General features: G+C 53.0%; 1 protein-coding gene across 2 annotated transcripts in view; it reads left to right on the plus strand.

The window, feature by feature from the left end:
* The first annotated feature begins 22,134 nt into the window (after positions 1-22,134).
* Positions 22,135-23,114, plus strand: part of RGS3 (regulator of G-protein signaling 3) — a 64,461-nt gene continuing 63,481 nt past the window's right edge. For both annotated transcript variants that reach the window (XM_010571080.1, XM_010571079.1), the window contains exon 1: positions 22,135-22,247. In XM_010571080.1, the coding sequence (XP_010569382.1) occupies positions 22,194-22,247 (54 nt within the window). In that variant the 5' untranslated portion in view covers positions 22,135-22,193. The remainder of the gene's footprint in view (positions 22,248-23,114) is intronic.

The following is a 23,114-nucleotide window of genomic DNA, read 5'->3' on the forward strand; positions in this document are numbered from 1 at the left end:
AAGCCAGTGCCCCTGCCAGAGAATAAGCCACACTTTGGGGGAAAAGGCAGCTTTTCTAGTGAGCAAACAGCCTTTCCAAAGTTGCCTGCCTCCCTGTGCCAGGATGCTTTGGCTAGGGGCTGTGAAGGTGGAGCTGGGAGGATGTTTTGGGGTACCTGAAGGTATTGGGGAGTGTGGACTAGGTGCTGTACGTCCTGGTACACACTGCTGCGTCATGGGGCTGAGTGGCACATCCTGGCTCCAGAGGGCTCGATCTTGCATCAAAATCACAGGTCAGGCTCTTTTGCTTTTATGGACAGGGTGTGTGTGTGGCATGGCTCCATCATGGGATGAGAGATGCTGCTCTGCCCCACTGCCCTCGTGGGGGAATTAACCTGTGACTCCGCAGCTCGGGCTGTGTTTGCACTGGGCCTGCATAAGGGCGACATAAGACTCTTGTGCTGCACTAATCCTGCACTGCTCATCGCTGCGGAAGAAGCCTGGGCAGATGTTTCTGATCCTGCAGAATTACTGGGCCGTGCTGGTTCCTTTGCTCTGTGCTGTGGCTGGGAGATATCTCTCCATCAAGGCTCCCATTTCTGGGTCTGTGCAGTTTTGTCTCTATCAGCATGAGATCCTGTAGCAGGTTCCTGGGTGGAGGTTTGATGGCTGTGTGCAAAGAGGGGCAGACTGGGGCTGGTGTGCCATCTGCAGGGTGCTGGCCACAAGGAAACCAGCCAATTCCTCCTTGTGCAGAGCCTCCCTGCTGCTCTGAGCCCGAGCACATCAGCAGGTTGTGGGCTGGGAACTGGATCTGAGCTGGCGCCTTGCAAGACTGTCTCGAACACCCAGCAGTGGCAGGGCAGCATCTCTGGTGTCCTGGAGAGCTGCTTATGGACTAATGAAGCCCTGACTAGGCTGGTTGTCTGTTTTAAATAAAATAAAATATAACAGTGCTGAGCAGAGCCTCTGGAATGCACTTGGTGTGTGGCATGTAAAGGGCCATGGCCAAGGCTGCAGCTGAGACATGTGCTGGGGGTGACTCCCTCTGAACATGCATCTGTGTTCTGCTGTGACACTGGATCTAGTGAATGACCATCACTCCTCTCCTTTCTGAACACAGGCAGGGCTGGGCAGTGGGGTGATGGTGTGGGACAGATGTGCCACGCTGCCAGCATGTGCCATGTTTGTGCAGAGCTGGCCAGGGGAAGCTCAGTGCAGGAGACCTGGCAGTGTGGTATTCTGGGGAAGGCTGGGGCAAGGTGGAGACATACCCTTGGGGCAGGTAAAACCAAGGGTACTGCGGAGCCTGTGATATCCCCTGTGTCCCAGCTCCCCATTCTGCTGTGTCCTGTTCTCATCTCTTTTCTCTGGCAGGGACAGGGCAGAGTCCCCAGTTGCTGGAGCTGGAGCGTCTGCCAGCCCTGACAAAGGAGCAATGTGGGGCTGGACAATCCTCCCTGAGGAAGCAGAGGGGACCGTCAGGGAGCAGGAGGAAGATCAGCCATGCACGAGTGAAAGGGAAAGGTAAGTGATGGGGGTATGGAGGGGCTGGAGGCTCAGGTCTGGCAAGGAGTGTGTGAAGGGGCAACCATAGTGAGGAGAGGCAGGGGTGCGTGTCCAGCACCCTGGACCCTACAGGGGATCTTGTCGTTTTCCATCCCAGAAAAGTCAATATATTTAGTATTACTTCAGCTGCATGTGGGCTGGGAAATGGAGATGCCTGCACAGCACTGACAGCAGCCATCCACACTGGCAGCATGTCTGCTCAGAGCCTGTGCTGGGCTGCACCCTTGTCTCTCCCGACCTTGTGAGGGCTGAGCTCTCCCATTGCCCACCTCTGCCTGGGCCCAGGGCAGTGGGACCTGTGAATGTGCTGCACTCAGAAAGCCACGATGGGGCTGATCCAGGCTCACCACAGGCCCCCCACGCTGTTGTGGACCCTGTAGCCTCACAGCAGTGCCACAAGGAACTGAACTCACTGAGTGTGGCATTTCCTGCAGCATGGGGTGGTGTGGGAGCAGGTCCACTCTGCTGGGGACTCTGCTGGAGATCAGCCCTCCATGAGGCCTTGCACTGTGGGGAGCGGGGCTGCATGGACTCGTCAGTGGGAAGCAGAGAGTTCTGGGACAGCCCAGCCTTTGGGGAGGGTTTTTTGGTTTTTTTTCAGAGGAACCATCTCCATCATTCCTCCACACTCTCCAGAGCTTGTGCTCAGCCCTGGGTGCCTCCCTGTAAGCTGAGGCACAGCATCCAGAGCTGGTGGGTGCATCGCCAACTCCCAGGTGATGGAAAGGGCTGCTCTGGAGTCTTGCAGAGTGACCCTGAGAGCCTGGAGGGCTGTGTGCCTCTTTCCTTGTCATAGGAGAGCCAAGCAGGTAACCCATGCCCTGCCATCCCTCCTTTTCTTGGCTCACCCCCACAGATCAATTCTCCCGCACCCTTTCCTTGCCTGCAATAATTTCCCCAAAGTGCTGTGAATGCTGCTGTCCCGTGTTGCTCTGGTGGGACAGCTCCCGGAACAGCTGAGCATGTGCTAGCAAACCCGATGGCACTAACAGTCACAGGGATTACTTGCAGGCTGGCACACTGCAGAGGGGAGGAAACATTGCAAGGTTTTCCCGTTTTCCCAGGAGCTCATTCCTGGCGCATGAGCAGGGTGGCCGTGGAATGGTGCTGGCGCGGGTCTTGGCTCCGCAGGGGAGTGCAGAGCACTGCTCGCATCCTGGCATGTGGCTGCGGCGCGGGGCTCGGGCCTGTTTGCTCAGACAGGTGCGGTCCCTGTTCAAATCTACGGGGCCAATGGGAGCCACGCCGTTCAAACGTGCAGCGGTTGGACGCGTGTCCCTTGGAAACCCGGCTGCACGGCTGCCTGTCACTCCCTGCTTAAACGGCTGCTTGGTTTTCCCGGGCTAGGCAGGGAGGGCTCCAATTACTGGCTAATTAGAGGTGTCCTGCCATGGAGCCCGGCAGTGTCCACAGAGTCTCGCTCCGCACCCGCCAGACTGGCCCCCTGGGAGCTTCTTTCTACCTCACCACCTTCGGTAAGCATTGAGCCTGCAGCTCCAGGGAGCAGGGGGTGCATGCGGTGCCTGGGGGATGTGGCCGTGGCCCTGGCTGGTGCGGCACAGGGAGCCACAGCAGGTCATGGCCAAAGCCTGGCGCAGTAGGAACGGGCTGGAGAGCTGCTCCCCGAAGGCATTAATGCTAAGCAGCAGCCTGCTCGCTTCTGCCTCGCTGAGCTGGAATAATATGTGGATCCATTGAGCTGGCGAACTGGGGTGCGCCCTGAAACCAAGCTGCAGCCACTGAGGCGTGCTGCAGCAGTCAGCCAGATGCTGAACACCCAGGTCATTTTGCCCCTGGATGGGCACATGCTGGAATTGCTGTGTAGGGCTGGTGGGAGCTGTGGCCCCTGTTAGGGCAGAGCCCCAAATTCCTTCTTTGCTCCTTGTGGATCTTTCTGTGGCTGCCTCAGTTTGGCTGGGCTATGAGCCTTGTATACCCACCCTGCGAGCAGGTGAATTTGGCAGCAAATGTTGTGTTGTGGTGTGTGATGGCTTGTCAGCAGCCGTCTTACACAGAGGGAAGCTGGGTGCTACTTTTTAAGCAGCAGTTTTCTTTCAAAGCTTCTGCTTGCTTTAGTGATCAGGGCAGGCAATCATGCAATGTGCTGCTAAAGAGGCTGCAGGGAAGCAAAGGGTTACGTGAGTGGAGCAGGGCATCCCTTCCCTCCCAGGGCAGCCAGTGATGCTGCTGTTTCTCCCTTTTGGCTTGTAAGCATCAAACTGCTGAGGATGGCCTGGAAGCTGAAATCCTCCTGCCTTTGTGAGTAGGACTTACACATGCCAAATAATGTGAGTTTTTTGGTGTCTTTTGGCTCTGTAACCCAGTCCAGGCCAAGCATCAACTCTGCAGCCACAGTTCCCTTCATGGGCTGACCGTTGCTGGTAAGATGTGGCATTGCATGCTCTGAGCAAGAGAGCAGTGGCAGGACAGGGCAAGCACTACCCTCTCCATGTGGGTGACCAAGGAGAGGGTCTTCAAAAGGGCTGGTGCCAGGGCCTGAGGTTGTAGATGGTGATCTCGGAGTGCTCTGCCTTGTGGCCATGGGGACCTCCCACCCACACAGTTATCTGACACTGCTTTCCTCTGGTAAGAATCCCCCCTGCTGTGTGCACCAATGGTTTGTGACTGTCCCAGCCAGGGCAAAACCTGCAATTTTTCCTACAATAAAATAGAAAAACGTTTAAGGAGCAGAAATCCAAATTTTCCATTTGTCAGATATCATCAGTAAGGAACAGATTTTCCTGCCTGCTAGGTCTGCTCCCAAAGGACAACATTCACGTGTCCCCTCCCTTAGCCTGGCAAACTACTCTCATGGGTGGGAACCTGTTTGATTACCATCTTGTGCTTGTTCATGCCCATTTTTTCCCTGTTCTCCCTGTGCCAGCTTTGTTCATCATCTTGAATTGCCTCTCCTGGCCCTGTGGGGTCCAGATAGACAGGGCCTGGGCACCCTCTCTGCTGCAGCCCTGCTAGTCCAGCTGAGCCCTGCTCTCTGTGATGGGGTGTGCACCCAGGAGCTGCATGTGGGTCCTGTTGAGACGAGCTGTCTGTTCTTTTGTCTCCCTCTAGCCTTTCTCTGCACCTATTTTCCTTTTTATTAACTTTTATTGAACACAGGTGACCTGGACAAGCTGTGTCAGGGCCTCTCTGCTGAAGCTGTTTCCCTTAGTTCATGTTAAGAATGTATCAAAAGAGAGAAACCCAGACAATAATGTTTCTCTGACCCTCTGCTCTTGGAGTGAGGTGGAAATGCAGGCCAGGAACTTGCCTTCATAGGGGTTGTGTTTCTGCCCACCCTGGTCTGGAGGAAGGTTACTGCTCCATGCATCTGAGAAAATGCAACTGCTGCCATTGAGCTGGTCAGTCCAAGTGCAGACGTTGGTACTGCAAATCCCTTCCACCAGCTCAGGCTGGATCTGCTCTTTCCGACAGCAGCTTCCCTATCTGATCCCGGCCCCATACAAGCACTGGAATTGCTACAAAGCCAATGAGTGCTTCCCCCGCATAAGCAGGCTGGGACCCCTTTGGGGTCAGACAGGCTGGCTGGGGCATGCTGGGGTGTGTGATTTGTCCCTTGACGTGCTTTGGAGATGCTTGGGAGCAAGTGCATTAAGAGAGAAATGTCATCTGTTCCTCACAGGAGGGAGAGGACCTTTCCCACAGATACTCCCAAATCCTTTCTACTAAGGGCCAATTTGTGGTACTTCTGAAAAAGGCAAAACTGCCCATATTCTCCCTGCTCTCCTCTCTCTGGTGCTGGTGTAGTCCCTCATTGTGCAGAAACCCTCATTGTGCAGAAACCTTGGCCCCATGTGCTACCCCAGGAGCTGAGCAGCCCCAGCCATCCCCAGGTCAGGGCTGGGTGTAGACCTTCCTTCCCCCCCACCGAATTGCCCAGCACAAAAGCTTCCTTTCTCCTCCCCAGGGCCCATTCATTACTGGCTGACTCCTCGTCATGCTTGGTTAGACGGGGGCATTTTGCTTTAGTGTTGTAAGGGTTGTTACATGCTAATACTGGAACAGCGAGAGGGTTCCCACAGTGTCAGAGATCTGGAGATAGCAGCAGGGTTAAAGTCTTGGTCCAAAAGACTGGGGTGGCACGATGAAACTGGGGGACAATATTCTCACTGCTGTAAATCAGTATTAGCTTCAATAGAGCTGTCCTGATTTACCCTACCTGCCTCCTGTCTTTACTTTCTCACCTTGCTCTCACTTGCACATGTATAAATGCACATAAAGACATGCATTTCCACATGTGCTCTCAAACGTGCAGATGCACCCATGGAGACACATGTGAGCTGAAGAGAGACTTGAAAATTTTCTGGTTTTTTTGAGTGAAGAATGAGTTCTCTGAATTGTTTCACGTTAAACAATCCCATAAAATATCCCCACCCCAGCAAGCCTAAGCTCTTGGGTGCATCTTTTGCAAAATGGAATGTTGGGTTTTAATCTGAAAGATGTTTAGATGTCTGTAAATGATGCTTACAAGTTTATTTTGTTTATTGTGTTTTCTAAGCTGGAAAACAAGTGAAAATGGGGTATTTTGCTTTGAACTAAATGAAGCATTGTCCTAATGATGCTTGCAATCTTTTGATTCTTCAGGAGCATTGGGAAATGTTTAGTTTTGGGTTGGTCCAGAACAATCACACAGATTTCAGACTCTGCATCACCCTTAAAATCTGCACATCCTATCCAGGCTGGCAGGCGGCAGGTCCCAGGGAAGCCTCTTGGGAAGGTGTTCAGAGAGGCAGAGCCCTCTGTGCCCGAGTGGGGTCAGCAAGCCGGGGACTGGCAGCCTGCTCTGCACCCCAGCAGCATTTCACACAGACCCTGACAAATGCCATCGGCTGAGTCTTCGTGCCAGTCTGAGTATTGTGGGTAGATTTTAGGGCTGATACAGCGTCGCTAGTGCATGGGAAAGCAAGCGTACAACTATAAGTAAGCTGGCAGAGCAGAGCTGCCACCCTGGGACCCATGCCCTTGCTCAGCAGGGGTTTACACGTGTGGCTCTCCCAGGTGCCGGCCTCCTGTGCAGGGTGTATGACTGGCTGGGTTTTCAATGCTGGGAATCAGTTGCTGGCAGACAGGTCCAGGCGGTGCTGAAAATCACAAATTGCAGCTCCAGATAAGAGGTGGCAGCTCAGGGATCTGGCACAGGCATTTCAAAAGGCAGTGAGAACTGCAGGTTGGATTTGGAGCTGTGCAAGAGCTGGATTTTATTCTCAGCTCTGCTTCAGAGCAGGCTGTGAGCAGTGTATTCTTCTGCAGCTGTAGATGCCATGTGGGCTGTTGTGGACAGTGTTGTGGCTGTTGTGAGCAGTGTGGCTTCTACAGTTGTGGATGCTGTGTGGGCTGTGAGCAGTGTATTCTTCTGCAGTTGTGGACACTGTTTACAAGTGGTGGCTTTGCCTGTTGCCAGCCAAAGGCGTGTTTGGGATGCTTCTTCCTTCGTTCATGCTGTAGAAATAACTCTCCCATCTTGTCCTTGTGCCTCAACAGAGAGGTCTCTAGATTCAGAGGCCTGCCTGAGTGCCTCTGGCCTTTGTACTTGGGTTTCAGCTGATCCTGTCCCAAGTAGACAAGCTCATGAGCACAGAGGTTTGATCTGCCTGCATAGTCTGTGCTGAGAGCAATTCCCTGGGAGGATGCTCAGGCTGAGCTGAGTTACTCTGGTCTGCTCCATGTGGAACCCTGGTCTGACACTTCCCTGGCTCCATCCCTCCCACCTTCTCTCTCTGCTCTGAGTCCTCCCTTCCTCTCTCACCTTAGGTAGCTTAAAAGGCACTGATGGATAGAAATGTTGCCCACTGGGCAGCCATCTTGTACAGGCAGGCTCTGCAGCACCCATGAGGGACTGCTGAGTCCCACGGTGAGCTCTTGCTGCTGTGCTGTGCTAATCCATGTGGGAAGTCGTCTCCTTAAGGGCTGCCGGTGGAGTGGGTTAGGTCCTGGGTCCTCCTGAACAAGTCAGAACAATCTCCTGCTCCAAGAAAGATCCTGTCATTTGCTCCAGGCACCAGATCTTGGCACTTTGAGCTCTCTTTCTCTTCTATGTTATTCTCTGCCCTGTTGAGGGGCAGAAATGGATGCTCGTGTGCTCCCATTAAGACCTGCTCTTTTGGCTGGTTAATGACTGTTGGAACCATCCTGCCTTTGATCTCTTGACTGTGCTCCTTGCTCTTCTCATGATGATGGTGGGCAGCAGGTCCCCTGCAAGGCTTGGCAGGGCTGGCAGCTGGGCACCCCAGGCAGAGGCAGGCCCTCCTTCCCACCTTGGTGGATGGCTGTGGGTAAGCCAGTGCATTGGGAGCAAGGGGGATTTCCATCCAGACCTGCTCCAAAGTCATGTTTCTTTCATGTAGCTCCTCAAGGCTCTTCCCTACCACCACCTCCTCAATCAAAAGCTCTCAGTGCTGTCGTGCAGGGAGCCAGACACTTCCCTGGAGGTGCTGCGTTACTGGGAGCCAGGGGTCCCACTTGGTCTGAGCCCCCCCCGGGCTCTGCAGCAGAGAGGTTACAGGGTGGTGGTGCATTGCTCTTCCCTGGGGGTTGGCTGTTCCTGGCGTCATTGGCCACCTGACAATTGTTCAGTGACAAAACACATGACTGAAACCATTCTTGTTTAATCCTAGATTAAAGCAAGTATTGACTCCTGGTTTTAGGAGATTACCTGTCTGCTCACCAGCCCATACTGTCTGGGATCCCCAGGAAATGCAGGAGGCTGCAGTGTGGGTGCTCTTGACCTGCTGGGGTCTGGGGACTGGGTTTGTGCTGCAAGCAGTGCTGCATTAGTCCTTGTCGCTGCATCTTCTCTGCTCGATAGTGCTGGTGATAACTGTTGCTGGACATGACAGTCAGCGACGGGATTTTTAAGGCTTTCACGTCTTCCCCAAAGCCACCCTGGACAGATGAGGCATGGAGTGGAGCAAGCAGGGAGGAGGTGTGCATGGAGCAAGGTCCTGCAGCAGTGGATGGATGAAAGTGCATTACTGTCAGGTTGACCCTGGGTGGATGCCAGGTGCCCACCAAAGCCATTCTATCACTAACCCCCCTCCTCAGCTGGACAGGGGAGAGAAAATATAACAAAGGGCTCGTGGGCCGAAATAAGGACAGGAGAGATCACTCACCCATTACTGTTTCAGGCAAAACAGGCTCAACTTGGGGAAAATTAACTCAATTTATTACCAATCAACCAGAGTAAGGTAATGAGAAATAAAACCAAATCTCAGAACACCTTCCCTCCACCCCTCCCTCTTCCCAGGCACAACTTCACTTCTGGATTCTCTACCTACCCCCCACAGCGGTGCAGGGGGACAGGCAATGGGGTTTACAGTCAGTTCATCACACATTATTTCTGCCACTTCATCCTCCTCAGGGGCAGGACTCATCACACTCTTCCCCTGCTCCAGCGTGGGGTCCCTCCCACGGGAGGCAGTCCTCCATGAACTTCTCCAACGTGGGTCCTTCCCACAGGCTGCAGTTCTTCACGAACTGCTCCAGCATGGGTCCCTTCCACAGCGTGCAGTCCTTCAGGAGCACACTGCTCCAGCGTGGGTCCCCCATGGGGTCACAAGTCCTGCCAGAAAACCTGCTCTGTGGGCTCCTCTCTCCATGGATCTGCAGGTCCTGCCAGGAACCTGCTCCAGCACAGGCTTCCCACGGGGTCACAGCCTCCTTCGGGCACCCACCTGCTCCGGCGTGGGGTCCTCCATGGGCTGCAAGTGGATATCTGCTGCACTGTGGACCTCCATGGGCAGCAGGGGGACAACCTGCCTCACCATGGTCTTCCCCACGGGCTGCAGGGGAATCTCTGCTCTGGCGCCTGGAGCATCTCGCCCCCCTCCTTCACTGACCTTGGTGTCTGCAGGGTTGTTTCTCTTACATGTTCTCACACCTCTCTCCGGCTGCCATTTCTGTGTGCCCTGCAACTTTTTTTTCTTCTTAAATATGTTATCACAGAGGTGCTACCACTGTTGCTGACTGGCTCGGCCTTGGCCAGTGGCGGGTCTGTCTTAGAGCTGGCTGGCATTGGCTCTGTTGGACATAGGGGAAGCTTCCAGCAGCTTCTCACAGAAGCCACCCCTGTAACCCCCCCTGCTGCCAAAACCTTGCCACACCAACCCAATACACCCAGGCTCCCGCAGTGGGGCCAGCCTTGGCTGACCCTGTGCCGGCATGTTCCTGCCACCAAAGGCACCGGTTGTCCTTGGTGTTCATCCAGGCTGTCTGCAGCTTGGCCCGCTGTCACCTGCAGGGGTGACAGCCCCTTGTCCACACAGAAACTCGGGGGAGAGGCAAAGGGGAAGTTGAATCTGGGCCGGGGGGAGGATTTGAGCATGCTGCATCCCTCTGTTAAACAAGGGCTAATTCATCCTACAGCAACTGCTTCATCCTGGTGCTCCCACTTCTCCCACTTCCCCTCTGCATGGGCTCATGCCTCCTGCCATCAGTCTACTGTGTGCTAAGAAAGCAGTATTCAGGTTTTCCTGGAATGTTTTTGCACCTGGAGCTGTAAGACATGGGGCATGCATGCATGGGCAACAAACAGGAGAAGCTGGAAGCCATTGTGCAGCAGGACAACTATGGCATAGTTGCCATCATGGAAACATGATGGGATGACTCACACAACTGGAGTGTGCTGCCATGGATGGCTATAATCTCTTCAGAAGGGATAGGCAAGGAAGGAGAGGTGGTGGGGTAGCCCTGTATGTTAGGGAGTGTTTTGATTGTCTAGAGCTTAATGATGGTGACGGTAGGGTTGAGTGTTTATGGGTAAGAATCAGGGGAAGGCCAACAAGGCAGATGTCGTGGTGGGACTCTGTTATAGACCACCCAACCAGGATGAAGAGGCAGATGAAATATTTTATAAGCAGCTGGGAGAAGTCTCACAATCGCTAGCCCTTTTTCTCCTGGGGGACTTCAACTTCCCAGATGTCTGTTGGAAATACAATACAGTGGAGAGGAAACAGTCTAGGAGGTTCCTGGAGTGTGTGGAAGAGAACTTCCTGACACAGCTGGTGAGGGAACCAACTAGGGATGGTGCCCGACTGGACCTGTTGTTTGTGAACAGAGCAGGACTTGTGGGTGATGAGATGGTTGGAGGCTCTCTGGGGCACAGCAATCATGAAATGATAGAGTATTTGATTCTCGGAGAAGTAAGGAGGGGGTTCAGCAGAACTGCCACCTTGGACTTCCAGAGGGTGGACTTTTAGACTGTTTAGGAGACTGGTTGACAGAGTCCCTTGGGAGGCAGTTCTGAAGGGTAAAGGAGTCCAGGAAGGCTGGACATTCTTCAAGAAGGAAATCTCAAAGGTGCAGGAGCAGGCTGTCCCCATGTGCTGAAAGATGAGCCGGCAGGGAAGAAGACCGGCCTGGCTGAACAGAGAGCTTTGGCTGGAACTCAGGAAAAAAAGGAGAGTTTATGACTTTTGGAAGAAGGGGCAGGCAACTCAGGAGAACTACACGGACATTGTGAGGTTATGCAGGGAGAAAATTAGAAGGGCCAAAGCCCAGCTAGGATTTAATCTGGCTACTGCCGTAAAAGACAATAAAAACTGTTTCTATAAATACATCAGCAATAAAAGGAGGGCTAAGGAGAATCTCCATCGTTTCTTGGGTGTGGGGGCAACATAGTGACAAAGGATGAGGAAAAGGCTGAGGTACTTAATGCCTTCTTTGCCTCAGTCTTTAATAGTAAGACCTGTTGTTCTCAGGTTACCCAGCCCCCTGAGCTGGAAGACAGGGACAGGGAGCAGAATGAAGCCCCCATATTTCAACACCCATCTTTCCCCATGAGGATGTGGATGTTGTCTACCTAGACTTTAATAAAGACTTTTACACTGTTTCCCACAGCATTCACCTGGCTGCTCATGGCTTGGATGGGTGTACTCTTTGCTGGGTGAAACACTGGCTGGATGGTCAAGCCCAGAGTGGTGGTGAATGGAATTAAATCCAGTTGGCAGCCAGTCACAAGTGGTGTTCCCCAGGGCTCTGTATTGGGGCCAGTTCTGTTTAATATCTTTATCAATAGTCTGGACAAGGGGATCAAGTGCACCCTCAGTAAGTTTGCAGACGACACCAAGTTGGGTGGGAATGTTGATCTGCTGGAGGGTAAGAAGGCTCTACAGAGGGATCTGGACAGGCTGGATCGATGGGCCAAGGCCAACTGTATGAGGTTCAAAAATGCTCAGTGCCGGGTCCTGCACTTGGGTCGCGACAACCCCATGCAACGATACAGGCTTGGGGAAGAGTGGCTGCAAAGCTGCCCGGCAAAAAATGACCTGGGGGTGTTGGTCGACAGCCAGCTGAAGATGAGCCGGCAGTGTGCCCAGGTGGCCAAGAAGGCCAATAGCACCCTGGCTTATATCAGAAACTGTATGGCCAGCAGGACTAGGGCAGTGATTGCCCCCTGTACTCGGCACTGGTGAGGCTGCACCTCAAATACTGAAAGACTAAAACAAAGGCATTGAGGTGCTGGAGTGTGTCCAAAGAAGGGCAAGCGAAGCTGGTGAAGGGTCTAGAGAACAAGTCTTATGAGGAGTGGCTGAAGGAACTGGGGTTGTTTAGTCTAGAGAAAAAGAGGCTGAGGGGAGACCTTATCGCTCTCTACAACTACCTGAAAGGAGGTTGTAGCAGGGTGGGGGTCAGTCTCTTGTCCTATTGCTTGTTACTTGGGAGAAGAGGAAATGTCCTCAAGTTGTGCCAGGGGAGGTTTAGATTGGATATGAGGAAAAATTCCTTCACTGAAGGGGCTGCCAAGCATTGGAACAGGCTGCCCAGGGAAGTGGTTGAGTCACCATCCCTGGAGGTGTTTAAAAGATGTGTAGATGTGGTGCTTAGGGCCATGGTTTAGTGGTGGACTTGGCAGTGTTGGGTTAATGGTTGGACCTGATGATCTTAAAGGTCTTTTCCAACCTAAACAATTCTATGATTCTGTGACTTTCTTGGTAGCAGATAGTTTCCTCCCACCTCTTTTCCCTGGCTCCCTGAGCGATGCCCCTGTGCCCAGGGATGGGGAAACAGGATGGGTTTGGCCCCATGCAAGCCTCAGAGCCATGGGGTCCCTGTGCTGCCAAGTGCCAGGGGTGCTGGGCGAGCCGTGCCTCCTTCACTCTCTCCTCTCCTTTCCTCTAGGCCAGCTGAAGCTTTCCATCGAGGTGCAGGGCCGGATCCTGGTGCTGCACAGTGAGTATCTCCCTGGAGCGTATGGCGAGGTGGCCCCAGAGCTATCGTGGGCTAGTGATGGGGACAGCACTTCTATGCCCTTTCTTCAAGCCCTTTGGAGATTTGTGGCAACTGTCGGGAACAACTCTGTGGTAGAGCAATATGACTGGGAGCTCTCTGATTTAAAGGTCAAACCAGAACTTCTGGGTGACCACGGTGTGTTTTGTGTCCATTTGTATAGATTTTTTTTCTTTAACTCCCTGTGAAGAGGAAAAAGGCAAATATAATTTGAAAAAGAAAATCTGAAATGCTTTATCTCCTCTGAAATTTCTTTTACGTTGGTCAAAACTGTTTGCCAGATTTGCCACAATTTCCAAATGGTTCCATTACCTCCAAATGCTGCCTTTTTTTTAACACCAGCAATATTTCTTCAACAAAAGTATTTCACCTGTTCCAGGCTGGGGTTGCTGTCCCTTAAGCCCTGGCATGTCCCACTGGGGGCAAGAGATGCTTTTCTTTCTCTGGGGACTCAGACTTGGCCACCGCTGCTGGATACCAGTGCAGGAAAGCAATGCATCATCTGGGAAACTGTCTCCATCGCAGCCACGAGGCAGGTCCCAGGGAACTGTGCCACTGCAGCTTAATGGTGTTCATTACAAAGGCCAATGAGGGTGTCAGAACTAACTCTGTTCTTTAGGAAAAACCTGTCTGGAGGCACTTGGGGGGCCCCTTAGGATTGATTCTGCAGTGAAGGATGTGTGTGTCCCGGTCTACTGGCACAGAGCTCTTTCTACCAGGGGCTCATCAGGGCTTCATGATAAGTAAATGGTTAAAGAATCAAGGAAAAAAGTCAGGAGTTTGAAATGGTCAGAGTAAAAATTCCCTCCCTGTGAAAAGAGCAGGATTTGGGCTCTGCAGGGTGAAAGGAAAACAAGGCCCTGGACTCCCCGAGCTCTTGGGGGTGGCTACCCTTTGGGGGAGAAAGCACCCCCATCCCAGAGACCTGTGCAGTAGGGCAAGAGGGATAGAAAAGACTTCCTCTTCAGCAACATCCCACCTTACAGCCCAGCCCCACCCCCGCCTGGTTGTAATGAAATGGGGGCAGAGGATGGCCTGAGCCTGGTGAGGCTGTGGGGACCAGTTGAGCCATGTCCCACCCCTGTTCTTTTCCAGTTGGCAGCCACGAGAGCTTGCTGCCCTTTTCTGGCTGTGCAGGCAAGCTTTGTAAAGAAACAACAGCAGGAAAATGTGGTGGTGGTGGTTGGTTTTTTTTCCCTCTCCCTTAAAGCTCTCTGTGGTTCTGAGGGTCTGGCACAGGCTTCACTCCAAATCCCTCCATCTGGAACAGCCCCAGTGTGAGTTGGGTGCGAGTCACTGTCTCATTCTGATGCAGCCAAAAGAGGGTCTGGGAAGAGGGAAATGGTCCAGCAAAGAGGCAAAGGAAGCTCAAGGTCTGGGACCCAACATCCCTCTGCACATGCTGGATGCTCAGGGTACTCAATGTGGGCCGGAGAAGGCTGGGTGATGTGGGGTGATCCCTCTTACTTTTTCAATCTCCACCCCAAAGTCTTTAAACCCAAAGCAGGTATGGCTGGAGGAGGAAGCTCTTGGTGCAGCCTGTCCTGGAGTAACCTTGCAAACTGCTTTGTGAAACACCAGAGGGTCTTGCAGAACCCATTTCCCCTTGTGCACTGGGGTTTCTGTTGGGCTGACCATGTTTATTAGGAGCATGTATCTGTCTCTGACAAAGGCAAAGTCATTGCTGCCTTGCTGGGCTTGTTAGGAGGGAGCTTAGCCTTGTTCCGACAGCCTGTCCTGGGCTATCCAGATTCTGCTGCACAACTATTGCCTCCAGCCACGCGACTGGGGAGCACAGGATTCCCAACTGTCGGCAGCAGTGCAATGCTGAGTCCCTGCTGGCAGGGCTGCCATCAGGATGCGGCCATTGATATTTAACTTGATGATACATTTGGCTTCAGGTCAGGGAGCCCAGAGCTGTGTGAAGTCAGGCAAATGAAATGCAATTTGCTATCCGGATGCTGAACTGCATCCGCCGCCAACCTCATCCACAGACACTTGTATTTATAGCATGGATATATTAAAGAAAAAATACAATAAAACCCTCTTTCTGGGTGCCCAGTGAGACCCGGCTGCTGGGGAGGTGTGCATAGGATCCTGTTGAGGTAGGAGATGGGTTCAGCCCCACAAGGAGGGAGTACCGCGTGGAGTAGAGCACTGCAGCATAGGAAGATGCCTTCCCTGCTGCTTTGGGGCATGACCATTTCGTTTCCTTTCCAGTCATGGAAGCAAAAGGTCTGATGGGAAAGGAGTACCGGACATGCGACTCCTATGTGAAGGTGGGTTCTCCTGGGGCTTTGCTTGGGGGAGCTTCATGGTTTCTAGGGATTTTGTGGTTGGCTTTCCAAGCATGCTCTGGGCTGCCTGTCCCTTCTCTTTCCTCCTATGTCCTGCTCTGGCCAAGCATTCACAGCATGCAGGGAGGTGGCTGGTCTCTTGCCCGGCACTGGAGGGCTCATGGGTTTTGTTGGCATGGTGTCTGCTTGGACCCAGAAAAGCAGAGGATAGGACCCTGCTAAGGGCTATGTCAACCATTCATTGCAAGAACATCGTACTGGGTGCCCAAGGACTGGTGGGGATATGTGTTTGGCCAGCACAGTGTGGCTCCAGGCTCTCCTGGAAAGCACCTTGGCAGGCTGCTCCCACTGCGGTGTGCACAGTGCAGGAAGCATCTCCCCTGCAAGGGGGCTGCAAGTCAGAGACCAGCTAGCAACATTTGTGTACATCTGTCCTCGATTTTTCTGCTTTTTCCTTCCCTCCCCTGCCCTGATTTGTAACACAATTTGACATGCATAGGGTAAAGTGATCTAAACCACCCATTAGCACAGGCTCAGCTGGATCTTTGAGGCTTAGCCATCCATAAAAGTGGCTGTGCCAGTCACCTGCCACTGCAAGTGCTTGCTTTGAGAGTGCTAACACGCTGCTTGTTTTCCTCTGTAAAGATGTCGATCGTGCCAGATGCTGACTGGAAATGCAGGCAGAAGACGAAGACTGTGCCAGACAGCAAAAATCCTGTCTTCCATGAGCACTTTCTTTTGTGAGTATGACAGGGCAGAGGTAGTTCTGACCCATCCATCAGCACCGTGTTCACACTGAGCAGTGAGGGACCCATGTGGCTGCTGTCCCGGGGTACCCCCTCAAAGCCAAGACCCCATGTTTGCTTTTGCATTATGATCTATAATAAACACATGTCATGCATGAGCAGGTCTGCTGCTGAGATGAGGAGTGACAGACATTATTCTGCTGTTTTTTATAGCTGAAATGCCTTGAACTTTTGGGCAGAGCTCTGCGGAGGCTCACAAAGCTGTCAGCACACAGCATAGCAGTGGCACTCCCACACGGTTGGACTTTCTTGCTGGGCAGGAATTGGGCAAACACACTCCATTTCCTAGACCTTATGCCTGCAGTAGTATGGGCATCGGTATGAATGAGGAAGGTAAAAGGATTTCCTATAGCTACAGCATGTCTCTGCATGGGAAAGGTTCTGTATGGCTTGTGTTTCGGTAGAGCTTGTCATTGCTAGCTAACCAGTCTGTGTCAGACCTCTGTCCCCATGCAGCATTTAATCTGGCACAGAATGGTTGTTTCAGAGCATGAAATGTGGCTTGTTCCTTGCATTTACCCTTTGTTGTTGGATGTGTGTCTTTCTGCAAGATTATTTTTCCCCTTAAACAACCTGAGCGCTGTCCCCAGTGCCTGCCCAGGAGAGGTCACGTCCTTTTGCAATTGTCTGTCAGGGACAAATGAATTAGTGCAACAGTGGCTTGTTTGAGGAGGTTACCGTTTGGGGTGATGCTGCAGTGCTCTGTGCAGAGAATGGAGAAGAAGACCTGGCTCTGAGGAGGGTGATGGGTCCCCGGCTGCGAGGGCAGCCCTTGCCGAGCACTCCTGGGGAAGGTCGGTGCTCACGGGCTGTCCCTCTGCTTGTTACAGCCTGGTGCAAGAGGAGCATGAGCAGAAACGTCTCCTGGTCACAGTCTGGAACCGAGAGAGAAATTCCAGGTAAGGGGCTGCCAGCCTGCCATACAATTTCTTTCAAATGCGGCTGGCATGACAGAGAACCTGTCATCTGCTCTGGCCACCTCACGTGAGATTCTCCAGTGCCCTAGGACCCAAGGGCTGGCCCTGACATCAGGGCTGCCCTGCATGAAGGCTGTGGGTTGGTGAAGTGGGGGGAGCTGAGCAGCGGGGCTGGAACCTGCTGGCTGGGTGCCCTGGCCAGGGTCATTCTCATAGGCAGCCCATGCTGATGAGCACCATGCTGCGTGCAGGCTGGCGGAGAAGAAATCCTGCCCTTGCTGCTCTCTTGTTGGCATTGCTGCTGCGTGGTAGCAATCAGCTGGACCAGCATTTAAAACTCCTGCAGCTACTCACGCCTGCACAGCTGGCTAAAGCCAAGTGGGGCTGGAGCCTGGCTCTGGGCTGGGGACCTTCCCTACCTCTGGGGGCAATGCAGTGAGGAGGAAAGCCCAGCAGCAAGGGGTCTGGCACCTCACAGGCTGTGCTGCCCGCTCAGGCAAGTGGCATCTGACTCCTTGGCCAAGCTCCTGCCAGCATCAGGTAGGCTGGAGGTGACCAGGATGCTTCAGCCCAGCTTCTCTTTGCCCCTGCTGCAGCTGAGCCGTGTGGTTACGCCATGCTTGCTCAAAGCATGGAGAGGGAGGCATGGTCTTGGGCACTGCCTAGCTCCTGGCATGGGCAGGGATGTTTGTGGGGTCCCTGCAAAGGGGTGCATGTGGGAAATTGTCCCTGTGGAGTTTTCCATAAGCGTATCCTGACAGTCTCTGGCTTTCCTGCAGACAGAGCAAACTGATTGGCTGCATGAGCTTTGGTGTGAAGTCCCTCCTGACCCTGGACAAGGTACCTCCATACTGGAGTGCAGCGCGTGGGACTGGGGCCTAACTCTCTCAGGTCGGTGGGTGGATGTAGTGTGCCCTTGGGGCAGGAGCAGGCTTCTCCCACTGTGAGACAAAGATGCTCTGAAGGTGCCCAGGGAGTTCCCTGGTCCCATTCCCAGTATGGATGGCCACTGTGAAACTGATGTTGGTGTGATTGCTGGAGGCAGGGATGTGGAGGCTGTTGGAGGAGGGATCCTAGGACAGGGGACTGTCACTCTCTTCTGCAGGGACACAGAGAGTAGCAGCAATTGGGGGTGCAGAGAGGTGGCTCCAGTGAGTGCTGCCTGCCCTGCTTGCAGCAAGGCTGCCTGGGGGACAGGAGATGGGGCCAGCCTCACTTAGCCTGGCATGTGTCACATCTGACATGTGGTGGCTGAGTGGGTGCGATGGTGGGGACCTGCTCCTTCAAGGAGGAGTCTGCCTGATTCCCTGCGCTCGGCAGCCAGGGCTTCACCAGCTGAGGTGGTGGTGGGTAGAGGGCAAATGCAGAGGTCTCAGGCTGTTCCTGGAGGCAGCGGTGCTGCCAGGCTGTCTCTGTGCCAGAATCCATGAACCCGCTGCTGCGGATTTGGTCACAGTACTGCTGCCCCAGCCTGGCTGCAGCTTGGTAATACAGCTTTCACTTCAGCTGGGTTTGCCTTCCTAAAGAAGCCTGCAAGGCTACTGCTGCAAATGACTCCTGCTGACCCACTAAAACACGTAAATGTTTCATCCTAGCTGCCAGCGGTTAGGGATTTCATCCTTGGACAGCCCTAGTCATGCCCTCGGTACATCAGAGTATCTCAGCAAGCTGGAAGCGTTTCATGAAAGTGTTAATACATCACCTGAAGTGTGGAAATTTACTTCCCAGCAAGAGGTTAAAAAGGAGCTATTTGTGGCAATGGCCTGAGAAAGAGGGTAAGAGGTAGCTTGAGCATGGTCTCCTCTGAAATTTGGACAAGTGAGATGCAGCTTTTTTATAGCAGTGAAGATAATTAGGCAGAGCAGCTCTAAACTGCAGCTCTCCCCCGGAGGGGCCTCTGCTCTGACCTTCCCAGAGATGTCCCTTCCTTCTCAGATTTTGGTAGTGAATTTCACAAAGTGTCATTGCGTGCAGAGAGGATGGAGCATTCATGTGTATAGCACCCCCACACACCATCCTACTCTTGCAGGGATGGGAGGAGGATGCTGGGGGCACGTGGTCCTCCTGGGACCTCAGCAGGGCCTGAGATGAGCTGGCCCTTGTCTCCTGGGTGCCGCATGCTGCTGCTATATATCCCCCCCCGCCCCCTCCTCAGTTGCCTCATTGTGGATTTAAAACATTAATTTTAAAATGGGCCCCTATCTCTGGCCTGTGCATGGTTCCTGCAACCCCATCTGACTCCTGGGCTTGGTCCAGGATGGTTGGTCCCTCCGGCTTCTCCCAGCTGCCCAGGGAGCAATGGGAGCCAGCGGCAGCTCCCTGGAAGAGAGGTGAGGGATTGCCAAGGTCAGCTCTGTTCTCTTGGCTGCCCTGGCCACATGGGTATGGGACAGGGGCAAAGGGAGCCCAACTGTGGAGAACCCAGCACTGCTGAGGGCTAGTTTGGGCATCCTCCTCTGGTGATAAGGCTGGAGCTGTGTTCTCCCTGCAAGACTGCCGGCTGCTGCAAACACGATATGGACAGTTTTACTGGAGACTGGCTGTTTTTCTGCACCTTGTCTCCCTCTAAAAAACTAGAAGCTTGTTACTTCAGTGATGCTTGGTCCCTCCTTGCAGGTGGGATGGAATTTTAACTGTCTGTATCCTAAGAGAAGGACTCTGGGCTGCACCTCTGTGTGCAAGCAAGTCTGGGTGGCCTCTGTGTACTGGCATGGGGCAGCTCCTGCAATGGGACCCCTCTAGGGCTATGGGCAAACAGACTGAGTTAAATGGGGGTGAGTATCTGCCCCTGCATTGATAGCTTCTTTCCTCCCACCCAGGAGATCAGTGGCTGGTACTACCTCCTCGGGGAGGACCTGGGCAGGACCAAGCACTTGAAGGTGGCCACACAGTGGCTGAAGCAGAGCAGAGGTACGTCTCCCCACTGGGATGCCCCAGGGAGTGTTGGCAAGGTTTGGAAGAGGAGTCAACCTCGTGTCTGTCCCTGTGCTGGCATGGAGCAGCCCCCAGCCCCATGGCACCCTATGCCCCTGTGAGCACTTCTCAGCCCTGTGATGCTCAGTGAGCACCAGGATCCCTAAAGACCAGTGTGGGGGAGATCCTGGCTGGTTCAGCAGGCTCTGCACAGGCACCAAGCTCTCCCCTTCAACCCTTGCTCCTTCTTACCTGTGGCTGTCTGGGGCTCTGTGGGTACCCTGACATTGCAGCCACATCTCTCCCTCTTGCTCGGCCTTTCATCATGCTGATTCCTGCCTCTCAGACTTGGGGCTGAATTCCATGGCCGGACTCTGGCTTCTGGGGTCTGTGCAGGGTGGTGGGGAGCTTTTTCTCCTGCCTTGGTCTTGCTGTGCTGCCAGCTTGTGTGGAGGAAGACAGGCTGGCACAGAGTAGGGGGAGACAGCAGTGCCTGTCCCAGATGTGCAACCACCCCACAGCTGCTGCCATGCAGGGCTGCCCCAGCCTGGAGGAGATGTGCCAATGACATGTAAAGATCTTACATATAGTGTGTAGATGCCATGTGGAAGGAAAGGGATTGTCAGGAGACATGTGCTGTTGGGCTGATATGGCCTTTCCCTTTTTTTATTTTTTAGAGTCGATGCTGGGAAGTCAGAGTGCAGTGCAGGAAAGCCAGGATGCTGTGACCATGAAGCAGCTGAAGGTAGGTATGACAGGGCTATGACCCACCAGGGGTGCAAAGATGTGGGGTCAGGAGCTGGCTGGCAGCAGAGCCTGCATGGAGGGGTTTCAAACAAGCCAAGGGACAAACTATCAGTGAGGGTGATGCTGAGGTGGGAGCTGTGACAGTCTCCCTGTCAACACCATGGGTTTTATATGTAATTAGTTATCCTGATTGAGCACCAATTGGTGGAGGTGGGTGATGTGGATAGTAACCCCACACTTGCTCCCCATTGCCATACAGGGACCTCCTGTTTTTCCAGTATATTGCCACAGAGACAAACCACCAGCCATTGACTGGGTGGGGACTGGGAGTGATGGGGACAGGGCTGGCCGGCTGCCTGCCACACAGCATCAGTCCCTGGCCGGCTCTGTGTCTCCGTGGATGGGTGCATCTGCTCCCCTCCTCCTTTCGGGACCGTTTGGTCTGGGAAGGGAAAGGCCCATGGTGGAGCCTCGGTGATTTATTGGAAAGGCAAGGATGGGAAATGGGAACACAAACACATGGCTTGCATCGGAAATTGGGCTTAGCTGGCCCTGTGATTTATCTGTGCCGAATTCCGCTTTGCTGCTTCCCTCAGCTGCATTTTCAGTTATTTGTTTTAAAGCATAGGATTGAGCAAGACAAACAAAGCCAGCGTCCCTCTCCTCCCTTCCTCTCCGGCAGTCACCACTGACTTGAAAGATGGTGGCTGGGAAGGAAGACCGATCCTCCTTCGAGCTCCAGCCTGGCGGTGCAGCAGGCTGGGACAATACGCTGGGAGCAGCCCCACCATGCTGCTGGGTCCCTTGGGAGCGCTGGGACTCCTCGTGCTGCCTCCCCAGCCTCTCCTGGCCCTGTCACCCCAGCTGCCATGCAAGGGAGCGCGGGATTTGGGTTCCCTTGAGCCTTTCCTCTCATTCCATCCCTATGTAGGAGTATGGAAAGTGCTTTCTTCTCCGTTGCAACCCCACCTCCAAGGGGTTGTGCTGCAATGCTGGCAGTCGAGGCTGCACAGTGGAGATTCACCAAGTCCTGCTTTGTGCCCTGCTGCTGGCTGGGTTAAGAGTTTCTCTTTGTCTTTAATTCCAAAATTACACCATGGGTGCAATTCAATTGACCTCTCTGCTTCCCCCTCCATGACTCTGTGAGCACAAAGCATCGGGACATGCATATCCTCTGGGTCTGTGCTTTCAAAAACAAACTCTGCTTTTTCTTTTTTTCTTTTTTTTTTTTTTATAAGTCTCTCTTATCCTTTATGAGGGTAACGAGTGCAAGCTGTCTTTTTCATGAAATAAGGCTTGCACAGCCGGTGCCTGTGAAATGCTGCTTAAACATCCTCAAAGTGTTTGTGAGAACATTGCAATAACAAAGTGCTCTGTGCAGCTGAAGAATGCCGCGGGAACAAAAGCCACATCAACAGAGCAGGGACTAGGGAATACTAAATAGTTGACAGGAATTTTAATATAAAACTCTCTCTCTTCCTTGTCAGTTAGGGTTTTCAGGAAGCCCTCTGGCTTATCGTAAAGCGGCATACAGCACAGACAGGGGCTGGGGAGGTGAAAGGTGGCTTCCTGCCATTCTTCTCTGGAGCTGGGTTCCCATGGGCGGTCATGCCAGTTTGGCTGTGGTTTGTTCCACACTCGTGTGATACAAGGAGATCAGGATTACGGCTGCTTCGGGGGACTGGATTTTCATGGGCTAACGGCGAGTTTAGGGTTTTCCAGCCATGAACCGCTTCAATGGACTCTGCAAGGTGTGCTCGGAGCGGAGATACAGACAGGTCTGTATCTCCCATGGAAAAAAAATCTGTGTGCCAGCATGTATGTGCATGTTGCTGCAAGTCTCGGTTAAGTTTACGAGTGTTTGTGGGCTTTCTTACCATTTCTGGGCTCTGTGTGTGCTGTTTCTAGGGTGTTGATTTGCTATCATTAGTAAATGATAATATTGTGAATGTAAGGAAAGCATCCTCAGATAGGTGTCTCTAGCTGGTCTCTGCCCATTGCTGCAGTGTGTAAATTGGAATGGAGGGGGAGCATTTACTGTGTAACTTGAGGGTAGCATGCTGACGATGAAAGTGCTAAGCTGTGAGGTGGTGTCTCAATTTACCACTCGTTAGAGGAGAGGCAGGCACAGCAGGCAGCTAAGTCTCTGCCAGGCTGCTGCTATCTCTTTTCAAAATTGTTTTAATGTGAAAATATTTGGGAATAAAGTGTTGCTTGAAGCTTGTTACAATCAATGATGACTTGCTTTATGAGAAGTAGATTGCTGTGCTCTGTAAAAGCTGGTGCAAGTTCTCTTGGACCTGCTCAGCGCACGATGGCGGGTGCTGGTTTTGCTTGCACAGGTCCCAGTCTCCTGCACTTTCGAACATAATTTTCCCCCCATGGTCTGGATTGGGGCTCCCAGCTTATTGTCAGCTTTTCTCTGCACTCCTGTGCTAATCTTTTGTGTCATGCTAAAGCTGTGGTGGGGGACAGTGTATATTGGGAATTGCACAAGAGCCAGCTTAACTAAAAATGCCCATTTCTTGTCAGGGCTATAGTGACTGTCTCATGCAGGAATGCTGCTCTGCTTTGTGACAACTGACTGTGATTTGTGTCTTAGAACTCCTCAGTTCCCTATTTTGACAATTTCTTCTGCATTTTTT

This window comes from Haliaeetus leucocephalus, unplaced genomic scaffold (assembly GCF_000737465.1).
Source record: "Haliaeetus leucocephalus isolate CR32 unplaced genomic scaffold, Haliaeetus_leucocephalus-4.0 Scaffold306, whole genome shotgun sequence".
NCBI classification, from domain to species: Eukaryota; Metazoa; Chordata; class Aves; order Accipitriformes; family Accipitridae; genus Haliaeetus; species Haliaeetus leucocephalus.